The 17,462-nt window shown below is 47.8% G+C and overlaps 1 protein-coding gene across 3 annotated transcripts; it reads left to right on the top strand.

Annotated features, from left to right (window-relative positions):
• The first annotated feature begins 1,369 nt into the window (after positions 1–1,369).
• On the top strand, positions 1,370–16,989 carry PSMD3 (proteasome 26S subunit, non-ATPase 3). Of its 3 annotated transcripts, none has more exons than XM_058703194.1 (12): positions 1,370–1,758; positions 3,944–4,134; positions 5,673–5,810; positions 8,101–8,237; positions 8,973–9,163; positions 9,303–9,406; positions 14,045–14,159; positions 14,263–14,382; positions 14,527–14,630; positions 14,898–15,053; positions 16,275–16,325; positions 16,505–16,989. In XM_058703194.1, exons 1-12 carry the CDS (start codon positions 1,548–1,550, stop codon positions 16,637–16,639), a joined length of 1,653 nt encoding a protein of 550 aa, XP_058559177.1. In that variant the 5' UTR covers positions 1,370–1,547; the 3' UTR covers positions 16,640–16,989. The 3 variants fall into 3 exon arrangements, with proteins under 3 accessions (XP_058559177.1, XP_058559176.1, XP_058559178.1); XM_058703193.1 differs by having other exon boundaries at positions 16,502–16,989; XM_058703195.1 differs by having other exon boundaries at positions 1,371–1,758; positions 16,534–16,989.
• Positions 16,990–17,462: the final 473 nt, after the last annotated feature.

Below are 17,462 nucleotides of genomic sequence, written 5' to 3'. Positions count from 1 at the left end.
TCTTATATGCTGATTTTCTAGAAAATAACACAATTTGGAAGGGACCAAAACATGGAAAAGAGCGTCACACAAATCGTATCTGAAAGACAGCTTAGTCGATTATCCTCTAGTTCTGAAATTCTCATTTTGTAGCTGCTTTCCTCTTTGCAAATACTCTTCCACCACACAGTTTTCTAGTGCTGCCTAGGAAATCTAATTTCAGTACATTTATCCCAGGTTTCGTGTAAGTTTTTAAAGTTTGGGAAAAAATAGGTACTTATTTACTAATATATCTTTTTCAAACTAGATTTATGTGCAAAGTTAAACATTAACTATTAATATACTTCTGCCACTCTGTAAAAAACAAGCAAACAAACACCTCAGGACTTCCATCAAGAGAAGAGATACAAGTTCCAAGTTAGGGAGGGAGGGTTTTTTTTGTTTTGTTTTTTGTCTTAAGAAGTTGGAATCTGTATCCTCCTCCTGCAGAATCACTGGAGGATTCCTTTGAAAAATAAGTGGACAGAGTTTCTGGTTCAACTTCATCCCCCTGGGGATTCTTAGATTCTCTTTAGGTACACTATTATTCTGCTCCCCGTTTCACTACAGTGTCTGGAGGCAAACAGGCACCCCGCAGACTCCCTGAAGCCTCTCCCAATAGGGGCTTCCACCGGCTTTCCTCCCGCCTCACAATACACGGCAGAGCAGAGCTTCTAGCAGACTACATTCTAGGGCTGTTTTTATAACCTCGCGCCCCGAACATGCTGGCCCTGTGCCACACATAGAGTGGTCCCGTATATTTTATACTGGAGTGATTGTACACAAGGGTACTCTCCTCCCCACCCCACCCCTATCCGCCTTCCCAGGCTACAGAGATTCTATGCCTTACTTTCGGCACTAGCTAAAATCTGACAAGAAGTCTGAATCCCATTGAGTTCCTCCTACTCTCCAGTTCGGGGCTCACATATCTCTTTCGTAGCTTCTGCCCACGCGCTGGATGCACTGGACGGCGGTTGAGTACGAGCCTCGAGAATCTCGATCGCTATCCTAAACTGGGGGCAGACTGAGCGAGTGGGGGCAAGAAACCGCCGGGCAACTCATGACGCCCATCACGCCCTGCTCTGCTATAGGCCCTACCTACTCCACGTCGGTTCGGGCGCTCTTAAGAGTCCGAGGTAACCCAGATTGGAGCCTGAAGGGACATCTCGTGGACGTGCGTGGAAATGCACTCGAGAGGAACACCAGAAAATCAACACACTGAAGCACTCCAAAGAAAGCGGGCCAAACCCATACAGGCTCCTCCCCGTTCCTTCCTCGAAGATCCGCCTCCATCCTGCACCTCGGCTGTTGATTTCTTTCCCTTTTGTGGACTCGGCTTTCGGCCCGCCGGGCCTGGCGTTTCCCAGAAGGCCCAGCGCCGGGAAAGGGTTTGCAGCTGCTCAGTCATCGTGCGGCCCGTCGCGAGCCCGCGCTCGTGTGCAGGCCCGGCTCGGTTCCTGATTTCTGGTGCGAGGATTCACGCGAACCCCCGGTCTCTGTCCCCGGACTAGGCCGCGACCCCGGGCACCATGAAACAGGAGGGCTCGGGGCGCCGCCGCGGCGCGGACAAGGCAAAGCCGCCGCCGGGCGGAGGGGAGCAAGAACCACCGCCGCCCCCGACTCCCCAGGATGTGGAGATGAAAGAGGAGGCGGCGGCGGGTGGCGCGTCAGCGGGAGAAGCTGACAGCAAAACGGCGGCTGAGCACTCCCAGCGAGAGCTGGACACCGTCACCTTGGAGGGTACGAGAGCCCGGGCCGGGGACGTGCTGTGATCACGGATGACAGCGCTCCTCGGGATCCGCAGCGCAGCTTCCACCATCCCCGGTTCTTTAGGAATATCCCCAGTGCCCACCTCCAGTCCCCTGACACTCCCGACCCCAGTCCCAATAACTGAACCTTCTCTCCAGGTTCCGGACTCCTCCCTTCACACACACCTTCCTCTGCCTGAGTTGCATCTAGAAGTAGGTCTCACTGGGCCTGTAGACTCCCTCTTCTAGGTCTTCTCTGACCTACTCTGTTTACATCCACCGAACTGATTCTAACGCCCCCCAGCATATGATTGATCCCACCAGAAACCAGTGTTTGTATTTGTGTATAAAGGGTGTCAGGGTGACGCAGAATACTGGCCCTTGAATTTTAAGACTACAAAAGTTTTCTTTTGCTAGCTATCTCTAGTAAATTCACCTAAGGGAAGACTTTCTACTCAGTATCTTGCTTTCTTGTTTCTGTAACGAAAGTTCCCCAACAATCCCAATGTACTTCTGCTCCCTTACTCCTGTTTCTAGAGAGTTTAAACATTTTACAGACTTGCAAGTTTTTAGGTGTCATCTTTGAGTTCCTAATATCTTCGACCTAAAATATGAACCAGTTCCTCCATTTCTTTTCTCCTAAGTGCTTGTTTCCAGTTTCTTACAGCCCTCTTGCTCCTCCAAATTCACATTTTTCTTAGAGATCCTGTCCACATTTGGAGTGGGTAGACTGAGAGCTTCCCACTGTGACCCTTGTGCTATTTTCCCAACTCTGGATCAAGTGGAACCAGATTGTTCATTGGGTTTTCTCCCTAATGATGGACACATAGTAAACCCTCTGTAATGTTAGCAATTATCATTACTGTGTCATTGATGGGACCCAGGCACCCTATGCTAAGTGTACAAAGGTAACTAAGAAACTACCAATGAAATGTATTCCCTTATTCCTAGACACTTTAGTTGTTTCCAGTTTTGTACTGTTATAAATAATTTTTCAACAGTCATCTTTGTGACCAGGTTTTTAGTCTACCTTTACAATTATTTCTTCAGTATAGATTCTAAATATGCCTGAATTGAAAGGGTAGGCGTTTTTAAGGTTTTGGGTAGGTATTGTCCAGGGAAATTGTACTGATTTATGTTATACCAACAGAAATATCCTGTTCACTGGTAACTCTGTTATGATTTCTTAAATATTACCAATTTGGTAGATGAAAACATTTCCATTTGCAATTATTCAAAAGCTAGTAAAATGTATTTTCATGTCAGTTAGCTGTATTTCTTCTTTTTGTATTGTCTATTTGTGGTTTTTTTAATGTTTTTTTTTGAGACACACACACACAGTGAGTGGGGGAGCGGCAGAGAGAGGGAGACACAGAATCCAGAGCAGGCTCCAGGCTCTGAGCTGTCTGCACAGACCCCGATGCTGGGCTCCAACCCACAAACTGTGAGATCATGACCCAAGCCAAAGTCAGACATTTAACTGACTGAGCCACCCAGGCGCCCCATTTGTGTTCATTTTTACTTGTCCTAGTTATTTATGCAAGTTCTTTGTAAAATAAGAACATGACTCTCTGGTCACATTTGTTGCAAATATTTTTTTTGTTCAGTTATTCGGAAGGATTTTTTAGAGTGGAGTTCATCATGCGTGTGCGCGCACGTATGTGTGTATGTGTATGACTTCTCCCATTGTGTTTTTTAAGTTATTTTGAGAAAAAGAGAGGGTGGGGGAGGGGCAGAGAGAGGGAGAGAGAAAATCCCAAGCAGGCTCCGTGTTGTTAGTGCCAAGTCCTATACAGACCATGGGATAATGACAGCCAAAATCAAGAGCCTTCTGAGCCAGGTGCCCCTCTACCATTGTTTACATTTAGAAAGTCTTTTCCTGTATAGAAATCTGCTAAATCTCCATGTATTTGTCTTGTTTTTTGTTGTTCTCTTTACCTTCCTCTTTCTGTCACCCTCTACCCTTTCCCCTACCCCAGCTTTAATTTTTGTCTCTTGGTTATGTCTTAAAATCATTATTTGGCATCTGTAAGTATTGCTTAACCCTACTAGGCAAAAGAAGTGGTTGGCTACATCTTGCCCTTTTATAAGAGGTTCCCTAGAACTACTTGCCTGGAGGGTGAGAGGGAATAGGAAGAATTGGAAGTAACATTGTTTTCTTCTGTGGTCCTCCACAGACATTAAAGAGCATGTGAAACAGCTGGAGAAGGCAGTATCGGGCAAGGAGCCTCGATTTGTGCTGAGGGCCCTGCGGATGCTCCCTTCCACATCACGTCGCCTCAACCACTACGTTCTGTATAAGGCTGTACATGGCTTCTTCACCTCAAATAATGCCACTCGAGACTTCTTGCTACCCTTTCTGGAAGAGGTGAGTGAGTCAGGTGCTTAAAGGATGCAGGCTTGGTCTCAGACCACATCCCCCCACCCCACCCCTTGATGTAATGTTTCCCATCCTGAAGATCTGTCTGATTATCTGCTGTAGCTGAGTAGTGAAGCAAAGCAGCCCATTTTAAGACTCATTTGTCCCCTAACAAGGGAACCATCTTTCTGCCCTATAGTGTCATTCTTCTGAGTCAGGGAAAAAAACTGGGAATCAGGACCCTATGAACCAAACTCACTTAACACTGCTCCTCAGCACGAGCACTCTCCTCCAGTTGGGTGGTGTCTCCATTGTCCTAGGAGAAGGTACCACCACCTCTGAATCCTCACTGAGAAGGACGTATAAAACAGTGGTTAAGAGCACAGGTTCTGGGAGCACCTGTGTGGCTCAGTTAAGCGTCTAACTCTTGATCTCAACTCAGGTCATCATCTCACGGTTTGTGAGGTGGAGTCTGCTTAGGATTCTCTCTCTGCCCCTTCCCATCTTGTGTGAGTGTGCTCTCTCTCAAAAAATAAATTAAAAAAACAAAATAAAATGTTAAAAAAAGAATACAGGTTTTGGAGGTGGAGTCAGATTTGAACCCCAGCTATACCATTTGGTACTTGTGGGACTTGAGCAAGTGACCTAACCTCCTTATGCCTCATTTTCATTGTTAAATGTAGTGAACAGATTCAGGGGATGAGGCTGAGTAAAGGAATGTCTTAGAACCTTCCCTGGCACATAGTGAATGCTGATGAAATTTGGTGCAGGCAGTGGTCTCCATGCCACGAAAGACCTCTCCTTTTCCTTTCTGGCTGTAAAATCCCCCTTATGTACAGGTCCTGACCCTTCTCAAATCACGTTGTCCCTTCAGCCACCTTCATCCCTAAAATCCTATACGCTCACAGGCTGTTCCATAGATGTGAAAACTCAAACAATCCCTTGAGGTGGAATGATGAAGAAGAGTGTATTGTCTGGGAACAAGAAAACACCCTCCCCCCAACCTCACCTGGAATGTTTTTTAACCCTATATCTCTAAATTCACCCAACATGTTTGCTTTTTGAGCTGTTGCATATTATTCCAGTTTTGGTGACTAGATCTGATAATAAGTACTATGTATATGTCACTTCCCCCAAATTTCCTTTGTTCCTACAAAAAAAAAAAAATTGTATCTCATTATTCTTGATCTCATCTCTAGAATTATGTTACTTTATTAAACCCTATCTGATCAAATTTGCAGTGGTTCCAGGTGTGGTGGTTTAATCTCTACTTAGACTGTAGGTTTTTTGAGGGGGTCCGTACATCATCCTTTCTGTCCCCATTATATTCTGTAAAGATGTCTGTTACATTCCTGTAACCCTTTTCTTGTTTCTATTGCCAGCCTCCTTGACTTCTTTCAGAAGGTGACTGTGTGCCATCTTTGTTTTTGTATCCCCAATACCTAGAAAAGTCTTGCACATAGTAGGCATTCATCGTGGGTGTTTAGTAAATTCTTGGTTGACTGATCTGACTGAGCTTTTCCACAGTAATTCATGTCTTCTCCTAGCCCATGGACACCGAAGCTGATTTACAGTTCCGTCCCCGAACAGGAAAAGCTGCATCAGCACCCCTCCTGCCTGAGGTGGAAGCCTATCTACAGCTCCTCGTGGTCATCTTCCTGATGAACAGCAAACGCTACAAAGAGGTATCCAGGGCCAGTGGGCAAGGTTAACATGTCCCAAGCAGTGCATGGGTTTTGTGGGAGAGATTGTCTCTGGTGAAGAAATGGAGAGAATCACTGGGCTCTTAAACAGCCCCCCAGACTCTTACCCCATGTGGGAACACACCTAACTCCACATCCAGGAAGCCCCCTCAGCTCCCATTCAGACACCATGGGAAGGGGCTGGCGGCCACCATTCTGTGCTTGTCTGTGGCATAGTGCCGGTGTCGTGGATTCTGTTAGGATAGAGATTTGGAGATAGAAACCAACGTTCAAATCCCAGCTATACCTTAGGGAAATTAATTTCTCCTGGCCTTATGTCAAATGGGGAAAATAGTGCCCAATTTACAAGATCATTGTTGGCATTAAGTAAAATACTGGCACAATGATCTGCATATAGTAAGCTTTCACAAAGTAGCAGCTCTTTTCATGGGACTGAACAACTCCATGGATACTGCTCTACCACTTCTCCCTCTGACTGGGGCCAACTTCTTTGCCATCACAGCTACTGTCCCAAGAGCATGCTTAAGAAATGACAGGTCCGGGGCGCCTGGGTGGCGCAGTCGGTTAAGCGTCCGACTTCAGCCAGGTCACGATTTCACGGTCCGTGAGTTCGAGCCCCGCGTCAGGCTCTGGGCTGATGGCTCAGAGCCTGGAGCCTGTTTCCGATTCTGTGTCTCCCTCTCTCTCTGCCCCTCCCCCGTTCATGCTATGTCTCTCTCTGTCCCAAAAATAAATAAAAAACGTTGAAAAAAAAAAAAAATTAAAAAAAAAAAAAAAAAAAGAAATGACAGGTCCCTCTCAATTTCCTGTTTTGTTTTTTCCTTACCTTGCCTTGAGTTGGTTTTTGTTTGTTTCTAAATATAATTCACCCCTTTATTTTATTTTATTTTTTTTTAGTTTTTTAATATTTATTTTTGAGAGAGAGAGAGAGAGTGTGTGTGTGCAAGTGGGGGAGGGGCAAAGAGAGAGGGAGACACAGAATCTGAAGCAGGCTCAGGCTCTGAGCTGTCAGCACAGAGCCCTATGGGAGGGCTCCAACCCATGAACTGTGAGACCATGACCTGAGCCAAAGTCAGATGCTCAACTGACTAAGCCACCCAGATGCCCCATAATTCATCCCCTTTAAAGTGTACAATTCAGGGGTACCTAGCTGGCTCAGTCAGTAGAGCGTCTGAATCTTGGTCTCCAGGTCATGAGTTCGACCCCAACATTGGGTACAGAGAGTACTTAAAATAAAATGAAGGGCGCCTGGGTGGCTCAGTCGGTTAATCATCCTCCTTCAGCTTAGGTCATGATGTCACGGCCTTTGGGTTTGAGCCCTGTGTCAGGCTCTGCTCTGACATCTCAGAGCCTGGAGCCTGCTTCAGATTCTGTCTCCTCTCTCTGCCCCTTCCCTGCTAGTTCACCTCTCTTCCTCCCTCTCTCTCTGCCTCTCTCTCTCTCTCAAAAATAAATAAACTTTAAAAAAAGAAGATCTAAAATAAAATCAATTATGGGGCTCCTGGTGGCTCAGTCAGTTAAGCGTCTGACTCTTGATTTCAGCACAGGTCATGATCTCACAGTTTGTGAGTTTGAGCCCTGTGTCAGGCTCTGCACTGACAATACAGAGCCTGCTTGGGATTCTCTTCTCTCTCCCTCTCTGCCTCTCCCTCACTCAGGCTCTTTCTCTCTCAAAATAAATAAACTTTAAAAACAGTTATAAAAAAAATAAAGTGTACAGTTCAGTGGGTTTTGGTGTGTTCACAAGGTTGTACAACCATCATCACTGTCTAATTCCAGAATAATTTCATCACCCCCAAAAGAAACACCATTGCTGTTAATAGTCATTCCCCATTCCCCCCAGCCTCCAGCAACTACTCATCTCCATTTTCTGGCTCGTGGATTTTCCTATTCTGACATCTCATATAAATAGAATTATATAATACATGGCCTTTTATGTATGGTTTCTTTGACTTAGCATAACGTATTGTAGGTTCGTCCATGTCGTAGTGTGGATCTGTGATCCAGCCCTTTTTGTGGGTGAATAATATTCCATTGTATGGATATGCTGCATTTAGTTTATCCATATATCCAGTGATGGGCACTTGGAGGGATCATTTCACTTTTTGGTAATAATAATGCTGCTATGAACATTTGCATACAAGCTTTTATGTGAATATGTTTCCAGTTCTCCTGGATTTATGCGTAGAAGGGGAGTGCTGGCTCATGTGATTGCTCCATGTCCAAGCTTTTGAGGAACTGCCACTAGATTCTCTTTTGGCTGCCTCCCCAGGCACAGAAGATCTCTGATGACCTAATGCAGAAGATCAGCACTCAGAACCGCCGGGCCCTGGACCTTGTGGCCGCAAAGTGTTACTACTATCATGCCCGGGTCTATGAGTTCCTGGACAAGCTGGATGTGGTGCGCAGGTACGGGTGGCCAAGGTCTGACCCTAAAGTTAAGAACTATCCCCCAGGCTCTTCCCTTTACTCCACATCAAGGGAGTACTGACTGGTAGGTCAAGGGTGGAAGGACAGGCTAGAAAACATTTCACTCCTCTGCTTAGAGCTTGTGGTGGCTCCCCATTTTCCTCAGGGAAGAGTTGAAGTCCTCGTGATAGCACATAAAGCCTGATGTGCTCCGGCCCTTGTTACTGCCTTCTTGACTCCAGCACCCTCTGCTCCCCTGACTCCCCACACTGGCCTCCCTGCTCTTCCTGGGGCATGACAGGCATGCTCTTCTCTCTACCGAGAATGCTCTTCTCCCTGCTTCCTTCAAGCCTTTGTTTAATTGTTCCTTTCTCAGCAAGTCCTACCCTGATCAAGCTATTTAAAATTGCAACCCCATCCTCCTCACCTCCTATGTTCCCTATTACACTTACCCTCATTTCTCCATAGCCCTGATCTCCTCCTATCATGCTAAGTAATACACTTACTAATCATGATCATTGTCTGTCACCCCCACGAGAATGCAGAGTTGTGTCCTTTTGGTGCACCTAGAATAGTGCTTCACACCGCAGGCACTCAACAGTTGAGTATTCAGTGAATAACCAGAAAAGCAGTCTGTGTCACTTTTTTTGGAATTGAGAGAGAATGGAGAGGTCAAAGCAATTCAAAGAGTTCTTATTTGAGCCCTTTGATATCTCTTTTCTTCCCTTCTTGAAGCTTCTTGCATGCTCGACTCCGGACAGCCACCCTTCGGCATGATGCGGATGGGCAGGCCACCCTGCTGAACCTCCTGCTGCGGAACTACCTACACTACAGCTTGTACGACCAGGCTGAGAAGCTGGTGTCCAAGTCCGTGTTCCCCGAGCAGGCCAACAACAATGAGTGGGCCAGGTACCTCTACTACACAGGTGAGCGATGGGCCTGACCCTTGAGTCAGATCAGAAGGTGTCTCAGCTCACTTGGTGCATGAGACACCCATTTGACATTGGTTTGCAAGGGGCTTTGGATGATGCCATTCTCTTGACTCACTCCCTTCTCTACCCCCAGGGCGAATCAAAGCTATTCAGTTGGAGTACTCAGAGGCCCGGAGAACAATGACCAATGCCCTTCGTAAGGCCCCTCAGCACACAGCTGTCGGCTTCAAACAGACGGTGAGCAGCAGTTCTCATCCCTACACTGCTTATTCATCTGATAAGGCTTTGGTTCTCTTTCCCTACACAGGCCAGGGAAGGTGTCCCTAACCTTCATTATCCAAAAGGTGTATCATTGTGCATAGTGCATTTGTGCGTAATAACATTGGTCAAAGCACATTAAGCAGATACTAGCTGCACCTCTGGTGGTTATGTTCAGAGAGAGTATTCTCCTTGGTAGATAGGTTTAGAATATTCCCGGGGCGCCTGGGTGGCGCAGTCGGTTGGGCGTCCGACTTCAGCCAGGTCACGATCTCGCGGTCCGTGAGTTCGAGCCCCGCGTCAGGCTCTGGGCTGATGGCTCGGGGCCTGGAGCCTGTTTCCGATTCTGTGTCTCCCTCTCTCTCTGCCCCTCCCCCGTTCATGCTCTGTCTCTCTCTGTCCCAAAAATAAATAAAAAAAAAACGTTGAAAAAAAAAAAATTAAAAAAAAAAAAAAAAAGAATATTCCCATTGCCCCAGCGCTCTTTACAGTCATTCCAGGCACGGGCCCGGATTATGTTGAGAACAGGCTCTTCTCTGGTTTCTCACATGCCCATTTGGGAGCAGTGTTCTCTGTAGCCAGGGAATCCAGAAAATCTCCATAAGGCTGACTGGTTCGGGTGGAGATAAACCTTGGCCACCTAATAGCTGTCAGTCACCCAAGTATTTTTTTTTTTTGAGTGGTGACCTTGGTATTAGGCACTGTGAGATAGGTAAAGAACATTGACCTAGAAAGGCTTGAGAACCTTTGTAAAGTCACAGAGCCTGGTAGCCAGAACTTGGACCCAGGTTTCTCGACTACAAACCTCTGTTCCCACGTCAGCGTGACCTCTACCTCCTAGTGCGCTTGAAAGAGGAGAGGATGGGGCGCCTGGGTGGCTCAGTCGGTTAAGCGTCCAACTTCGGCTCAGGTCACGATCTCGCGGTCCTTGAGTTCGAGCCCTGCGTCGGGCTCTGTGCTGACTGCTCAGAGCCTGGAGCCCGTTTCAGATTCTGTGTCTCCCTCTCTCTCTGACCCTTCCCCGTTCATGCTCTGTCTCTCTCTGTCTCAAAAATAAATTAAAATGTTAAAAAAAAAAAAAAAAGAGAGGATGAAAATGTACAATGATTAAGTCAGTGTAGTTGAGATTTGGTCTGTTTCTGTTCAGAAGTTCAAAGAAAGACAGGTTTGATTTTGGTCAAATAATTAAAGACATCTTTAAAAAGTTAAATTTAATCTGGTGCTTGCAAATTGGTAGAATTTTCCAGAAGGGAATGGCTTTTCAGACATACACAGTACATATGCAGAATGTTGATTACTTACAACATAGGACATACACTAAAGTTTCTGAAAACACAGGTAATTAGCATATAAATTGTTGTGTCCTGGAGAGAGACATTGTGGGGTAAAGTAGGATTCTCAAACCAGACTTTACTCTGGTAAAGATGGATAAGGTTTCAGAGTTTTCTGTGGTGGAGCCAGGCAGCAGGAAGGAGCAGAAAGGGCTAGAGTGAGAGATCTTTGGCCAGGAAAGAGATGGAGTGGTTGCTTGAGAGAGGAAGAAGCAGAGTTAGGGAAACTTCCACCCAGAGGGACTTAAGCAAACAGGTGATGGGCCGAGGCCTTGGAGGAGCTAGGAAGGGATGGAAAAAGAGAAGCTAGGTTGAAGTAAAGCAGGGAGAAGGAAAATGTGTAAAAAGAGGCCTCAGGTTTAAAGTGGGGTCTACAACATTTTGAAAGCTTATTCACCCATATTGAAACTCGCATTCTCTCCTTGGGTGAGCTTCCTTGCTTGCATGGCTCAACACAGACCTCCATGATGCTTCACCAGAATCCATTTCTAACTATCTTAGTCTGTTCGAGCTGTCACACCAAGCTACCACAGACTGGGTGGCTTAAGCAACAGAGATCTATTTCCTCATAGTTCTGAAAGCCAGAAGTCTAACATCAGTGTGTCCGCATGGTTAGTTTCTCCTGAGGACCTCTCTTCCTTATAGATGGCCGTCATCTTCTAATCTCTTCAAATGGTCTTCCTTCTCTGCCTGACTGTATCCTAATCTCTTGTAAGGATACCAGTCATATTGGATTAGGACCCACTCATATGACCTCATGCCCCTTAATTATCTCTTTAAAAGCTCTGTCTCCAAATACAGGCATACCTTGTTTTATTGTACTTCGCACATACACGCTTTTTTATAAATTGCAGGTTAGTGGCAACCCTGCAATGAGCAAGTGTCTCGGCGCCATTTTTCCAACAGCATTTGCTCACTTCATGTCTCTGTGTCACATTTTGGTCTTCCTCACAATACTTCAAAGTTTGTTTGTTTGTTTGTTTGTTTTAAGTTTATTTTAAGAGAGAGTGTGTGCATGAGCTGGGGAGGGGCAGAAAGAGAATCCCAAGCAGGCTCCTTTCTGTCAGTGCAGAGCTCCATGTAGGGCTTGATCTCACAAACCGTGAGTCAGACACTTAACTGACTGAGCAACCCAAGCACCCCTCAAACTTTTCATTATGATATCAGTTATGCTGATCCGGGATCAGTGGTTACTACTTGTTGGAAGACCAGATGATAGCGTTTTTTAACAAAATATCTTCAGATTAAGGTACATATATAGTGTTTTTTGTTTTTTAATATAATGTTATTGCATACTTAATAGATTATGGTACAGTGTAAACAACTTTGTGTGCACTGGGAAACCAAAAAGTCCTTTGACTCGCCTTATTGTGATATTCACTTTGTTGTGGTGATCTGGAACCGAACCTGTGATATCGCTGAGGGGTGCCTGTGTAGTCACATTCTGAGGTCCTAAGGGGTTAAAGACTTCAACATATGAGTTTGGGGGTTCAGACTTCAGCTTGATACTAATTCTGACCCCTCTTATGAACACCAGATCTACAAATCCAGCTTCCCACCACACATCTCTGTATAGATACTCCTCACACAAAGCTTGTCCAAAGCAAACCCCTCTGAGTACCCCTTACCAGTCCTTCCTTCTGCTCTTCCAATCAAGATAGGAGCTTCAGGATCATCCCGGACTCACCACCACCACCACCACCCCTCCTTCCACATCACTAAGTTATCTGTTGATTTGTCCCCATGTCTTTTGTATTTGTCTCCTCTCTGGTATCACTGGTGCCCTTGTTCAGGCCACTAGCATTTCTGGTCATCATCCTCCCCTTTACCAACCCAGCTTCCACACAACTGCCTAACTAAAAAGAGCTCCAGGCCCGTGCCTGCCTTGCCCAGGAAGCTTGCATTGCTCTGCCTTACCTGCACAATAGAGCATTACAGTCTTGTGAGGTAGGCAGGCTGGGCATTACGGTCCGGTGCCACTGCCACCTATTTTAGGGACTAGGATACCAAGGACTTCGTTACTCAGCATTTCCTAGCTAGTGAGTATATACTAGCATACTGTCTCCAAACTCTGAGCTCAGCCTGGTTTTCAAAACAGCACGTCCTTAGACTGGCCCATCATCTTTCATCGCCTTCCAGACTTTCTTGGGGCGTGTCCTCACACTTATCCACCTCTTTTCTAATCTGTTTCCTTGACTGAAACAACCTCCTTCCTTTTTCTGCTTCATCAGAATCCTATGGCATATATTAACTTTAGCCTTTTTCCTGCATTTCCCCTCACTCATGGATTACTCCAGGGAACTGGGCAACATCATGGGTATTATATGGGTGGGTGTGGGCATGATCACCCACCACCCATTTTTTTTTTTAATGTTTGTTTTTGAGAGAGAGAGAGAGAGAGAGAGAGAGTGCAAGCAGGAGAGGGGCAAAGAGAGAGGAGACATAGAATCCGAAGCAGGCTCCAGGCTCTGTGCTGTCAGCACAGAGCCCGATGGTGGGGCTCGAACTCACGAGCCGCAAGATCATGACCTGAGCCAAAGCCGGACACTTAACCAACTGAGCCACCCAGGTGCCCCCAGCCCACTACCCATTTTAACCCCTTACTTCTCTTGTGACTCTTGATATCACACGATCTAGCTGTCTGTGTTCCTGTTCGTCCCACTTGGTAGGAAGCTCCTTAATTGCTAGGCGTCACCCCTCTTACAGTTTTCCTCCCATGGTACTGAATCCATGGTAGGCGCACAGAGGTACTCACAGTTTTATGGAGAAGGAAGGGCCAAATTTTCCAGCCAGCCTTCTGCATCCATACTCGGGTCATTCACTGAGGTTCTGCCAGTCCCTTCCTGAGCTTCTGCCTCTACCCAGATAACTTGTTCTACACATTCATCTCCTCTCCTCCAGGAACGATCCACCTCTCTAACCAGCATCTTTGGCTGACCCACACTCCATTCCCTAGGCCACTAAGCCCTGTTTTCTCACTATTTCGGAGCCATAGGACATACCCATCTGGCCTGTACTTCCAGATTGTTGCCATGGCAGAGCAGTGTGTATGGATTAGCCAGATTAACTGGAATTTAGGGCTCAGTGTGGGCAAAAAGGCAGATATTCCCAGTACCTGGCTCTGGAGGCAGATCTTCAATTCCACGCCCAGCTCTGCATGGGCCTAATCGCAGTGCCATTTTCCCTGTTTCCCAATGCGTCTGACTGCACTGAAGCCCCATTTCTCTCCCTTCTCCCTCCTGCTGGCGCTCCCTGCCCACTGTGTTCCTGTGTCACACACTGCCAGGTGCACAAGCTTCTGATTGTGGTGGAGCTGCTGCTTGGGGAGATCCCAGACCGGCTACAGTTCCGTCAGCCATCTCTCAAGCGCTCGCTCATGCCCTACTTCCTTCTTACTCAAGGTAAGGGTGGTCCCGCTTCCAGAGCTTGCCAGACCCCTAGCGCTGTGGCCTTTTCAGTGGGTTTGCCTGTTTGCATCATCTGATCCACTCCTCCCCGCTCCAGCTGTCAGGACCGGAAACCTTGCCAAGTTCAACCAGGTCCTGGACCAGTTTGGAGAGAAGTTTCAAGCAGATGGGACCTATACCCTAATCATCCGACTACGGCACAACGTCATTAAGACAGGTGCGGATCTGAGTCTGAGAGGCTGCTGGAAGAGCAGGACCCAGATCAGCTTCTGCAAGGGATGGCGGCAACCCTGTGGGTGTCCATGGGTGGGCAGAGGGTCTGTGGCCACCCTGCCCACCCCAGTGCTCCTTCCTCTCCCAGGTGTGCGCATGATCAGCCTTTCCTATTCCCGAATCTCCCTGGCCGACATCGCCCAGAAGCTGCAGCTGGATAGCCCAGAGGATGCAGAGTTCATTGTTGCCAAGGTGGGGCCAGTTCCGGGACTGCAGTTGCTACCCTCCTGCCATATTTCAAGGGGTGGGAATGGGACACTGGCCAAGGAAGGGAATGGGTTCAGTAGTGGCATGGTCTTTTCAGGGAGTGCTGGCCTTACAATGAGGCCAGGAGGTTGCCAGAGAGTGTGTGTACGTGAATGAGTGTACAAGTGTGAGGAGGAGAGGGATAGGACAGGATGTTCTCAGATTTAGAAGATGGGCTTTCTGGTGACTTTTCCTTTATTTGGGGGCCGGCAGGCCATCCGGGATGGTGTCATTGAGGCCAGCATCAACCACGAGAAGGGCTACGTCCAGTCCAAGGAGATGATTGATATCTACTCCACCCGTGAGCCCCAGCTGGCCTTCCACCAGCGCATCTCCTTCTGTCTAGATATCCACAACATGTCCGTCAAGGTGAGAAGCCGGGGCTGTAGAGGGGGGTTAGCAGCACCTGCGAATTCCTCAGAGGAGGTTGGCCTAGATCCCGGACCATCTCTGTAAAGTCCCTGAATGGCAGGGCAGGGGGTCCCAGAGTGAATGAAGGACTTGGCATGTGGGCCTATACGACCTTCGCCTGCTTCTAAGGGTCTGGTTGCCCAGGAGGGAACCAGATGGATTCACAGTACAGGGTTCCAGATTTGCTTCCAAATCTGAGTCCTTCACCTTGTCTGAACCTCTGTTTCTCCATCTATGAAATCGATGGGGAGATTACCTGCCCTGTCTGTTTTGCAGGGTTGAGGACATTAAATGAAATCACTGTCTTAAGACACTTAGTGAAGTCTGAATTGTGGAAAAGGTAGGGTGGGTATCTAGTTCCTCAAAAGGTCGTTAAGCTCTTATCCTGTGGCAGGCACTGAGTTGGGTGCTGGTACTGTTCGCCAAATTTTTTTTTTTTTTTTTTTTTTTAAAGTTTATTTTGAGAGAGAGAGCACACATGAGCAGGGAGGGGAGGGACAAAGAGAGAGGGAGAGAATCCCAAGCAGGCTCCGTGCTGTCAGTACAGAGCCCAACCCAGGGCTCCCCAAAATCATGACGTGAGCCGGAATCAAGAGTCAGATGCTTAACCGACTGAGCCACCCAGGTGCCCTCTGTTTGCCAAATTTCCTGGCCTCTTCTTGCCCCAAGAAACTAGGGATGTTGTTACCTTGCTTAAAATCAGGTAAATGTTCTCGGGGAGACATGAAAGGCCCTCTGTGACCTGGTTCCCCTTGTCTCTAGGCTCACTTCCCAGGTGCTCTTTTCCTCTCTACCCACTTTTCCTTCCTCTCCTCCCTCCCCACCCCCACCTCCCGGCTGGCCCCACTGAACTCAGGCCAGGCCTTTTCACACATTGAAACCTCTGCTTGGAATGCCTTTCCTCCATTCCCACAAGCAGTCAGTTCCTTTCCTCTGTTTTCCTCCTCACTGCCAGTCCCCCTCCCTGGCCAGTGAGAATGTCTTGATTCTCATTTCCAGTGTTTGCCACATGGTATAGTAGTAATTACCTTCCATGTCTAGCTCCTCACTAGACTAAACTAAAGAATGAATAGCCTAATTCATGTTGTGGTGCCCAGTACACAGAAGGAGCACAATAAACATATGTTCAGTGCATGCCTTGTCTTTATCTTGCTCCTGTCTCTACTGTGCTTCATTCAGGCCATGAGGTTTCCTCCCAAATCGTACAACAAGGACTTGGAGTCTGCAGAGGTAAGGTGCTTTCTGCTTTGGATAAGACTGAAAGCTCAAACTTCCCTACAGAGAGGGAAGAGTGGGGGGCAGTTTCTGGAAGGGCTGGGAGTAGTTCTGAAGCTCTGGCAGTCCCTGACCTTGGGGTGGGTTGGGCTCGGTGAAGCACTGTGTGAGAGAGCCTCACTGGTCCCCAGCAGCCCAGCCCTCACCCCACCTCTTGCCCCAGGAACGGCGCGAGCGAGAGCAGCAGGACTTGGAGTTTGCCAAGGAGATGGCCGAAGATGATGATGACAGCTTCCCTTGAGCTGGGGGGCTGGGGAGGAGTGGGGTGAGTCGGGAATGGCTCTTTATCTTTTCCCCTTGGGGCCCCCTGCCCAGGGAACTCGCCCCTTTGCCATACATGTCTCACAGACAGCATATGTGCAGGGGGTGAGGGGTGCAGGGAGCCAGTCACCCCCACCTCACCCCAGGACCCCTCCCCAGCCAGTGACCTATCACATGGTGGGCAGGAGGGTGGGCAGGCAGCCTCCCCAGGGCAGGGTCCTGGCTAGTGGTGTGGGCAGCAAGATGGGAGGGAATCTGTGCTCTCCCGGAAGTCTGGGACTGGAATCGGGACATGTGTTGGGTTGTATGTTTTTTGAAGCCTCAATTATGATTTTTAAACAATAAAAAGTTCTCCAAAGCTCTTTGTGCATCATTTAATAACTAGACTGCACTCTTCATACCTACAGTATTGACAGACCCAGATTTTTCCTTCCTGGTCTTGGGAGGGCCAGCCCCAGTGTAATCTGGGGACCTGATGTGACTGTGGATGAGAATGAGGCCAAGGGCAGGGTAAAGAGCTGCTGATCTGGCATCAGGAGGGCCTCTCTCCCATCTACCTGGCTGGCCAGTATTGGGCAAGTCACTAAACCTCTCCATCTCCTTTCCCACATCTGTCCAATAAAGGATTAGATTCCATGACCTGGCTCTGAAGTTAAAAATCTAGACCTTGGGGCGCCTGGGTGGCGCAGTCGGTTAAGCGTCCGACTTCAGCCAGGTCACGATCTCACGGTCCATGAGTTCGAGCCCCGCGTCAGGCTCTGGGCTGATGGCTCAGAGCCTGGAGCCTGTTTCCGATTCTGTGTCTCCCTCTCTCTCTGTCCCTCCCCCGTT

This window comes from Neofelis nebulosa, chromosome 16 (assembly GCF_028018385.1).
Source record: "Neofelis nebulosa isolate mNeoNeb1 chromosome 16, mNeoNeb1.pri, whole genome shotgun sequence".
In the NCBI taxonomy this organism is placed as follows: domain Eukaryota; kingdom Metazoa; phylum Chordata; class Mammalia; order Carnivora; family Felidae; genus Neofelis; species Neofelis nebulosa.
This window is presented reverse-complemented; position numbering and strand designations above follow the sequence as displayed.

Excerpts from the sequence above, each read along its gene's own strand:
- PSMD3 (XM_058703193.1), top strand. The coding sequence starts at position 1,548 with ATGAAACAGGAGGGCTCGGGGCGCCGCCGCGGCGCGGACAAGGCAAAG. Across the intron at positions 1,759-3,943 it reads GGACACCGTCACCTTGGAGG|ACATTAAAGAGCATGTGAAA; the intron begins GTACGAGAGCCC and ends GGTCCTCCACAG. Across the intron at positions 15,054-16,274 it reads TCCACAACATGTCCGTCAAG|GCCATGAGGTTTCCTCCCAA; the intron begins GTGAGAAGCCGG and ends TGCTTCATTCAG.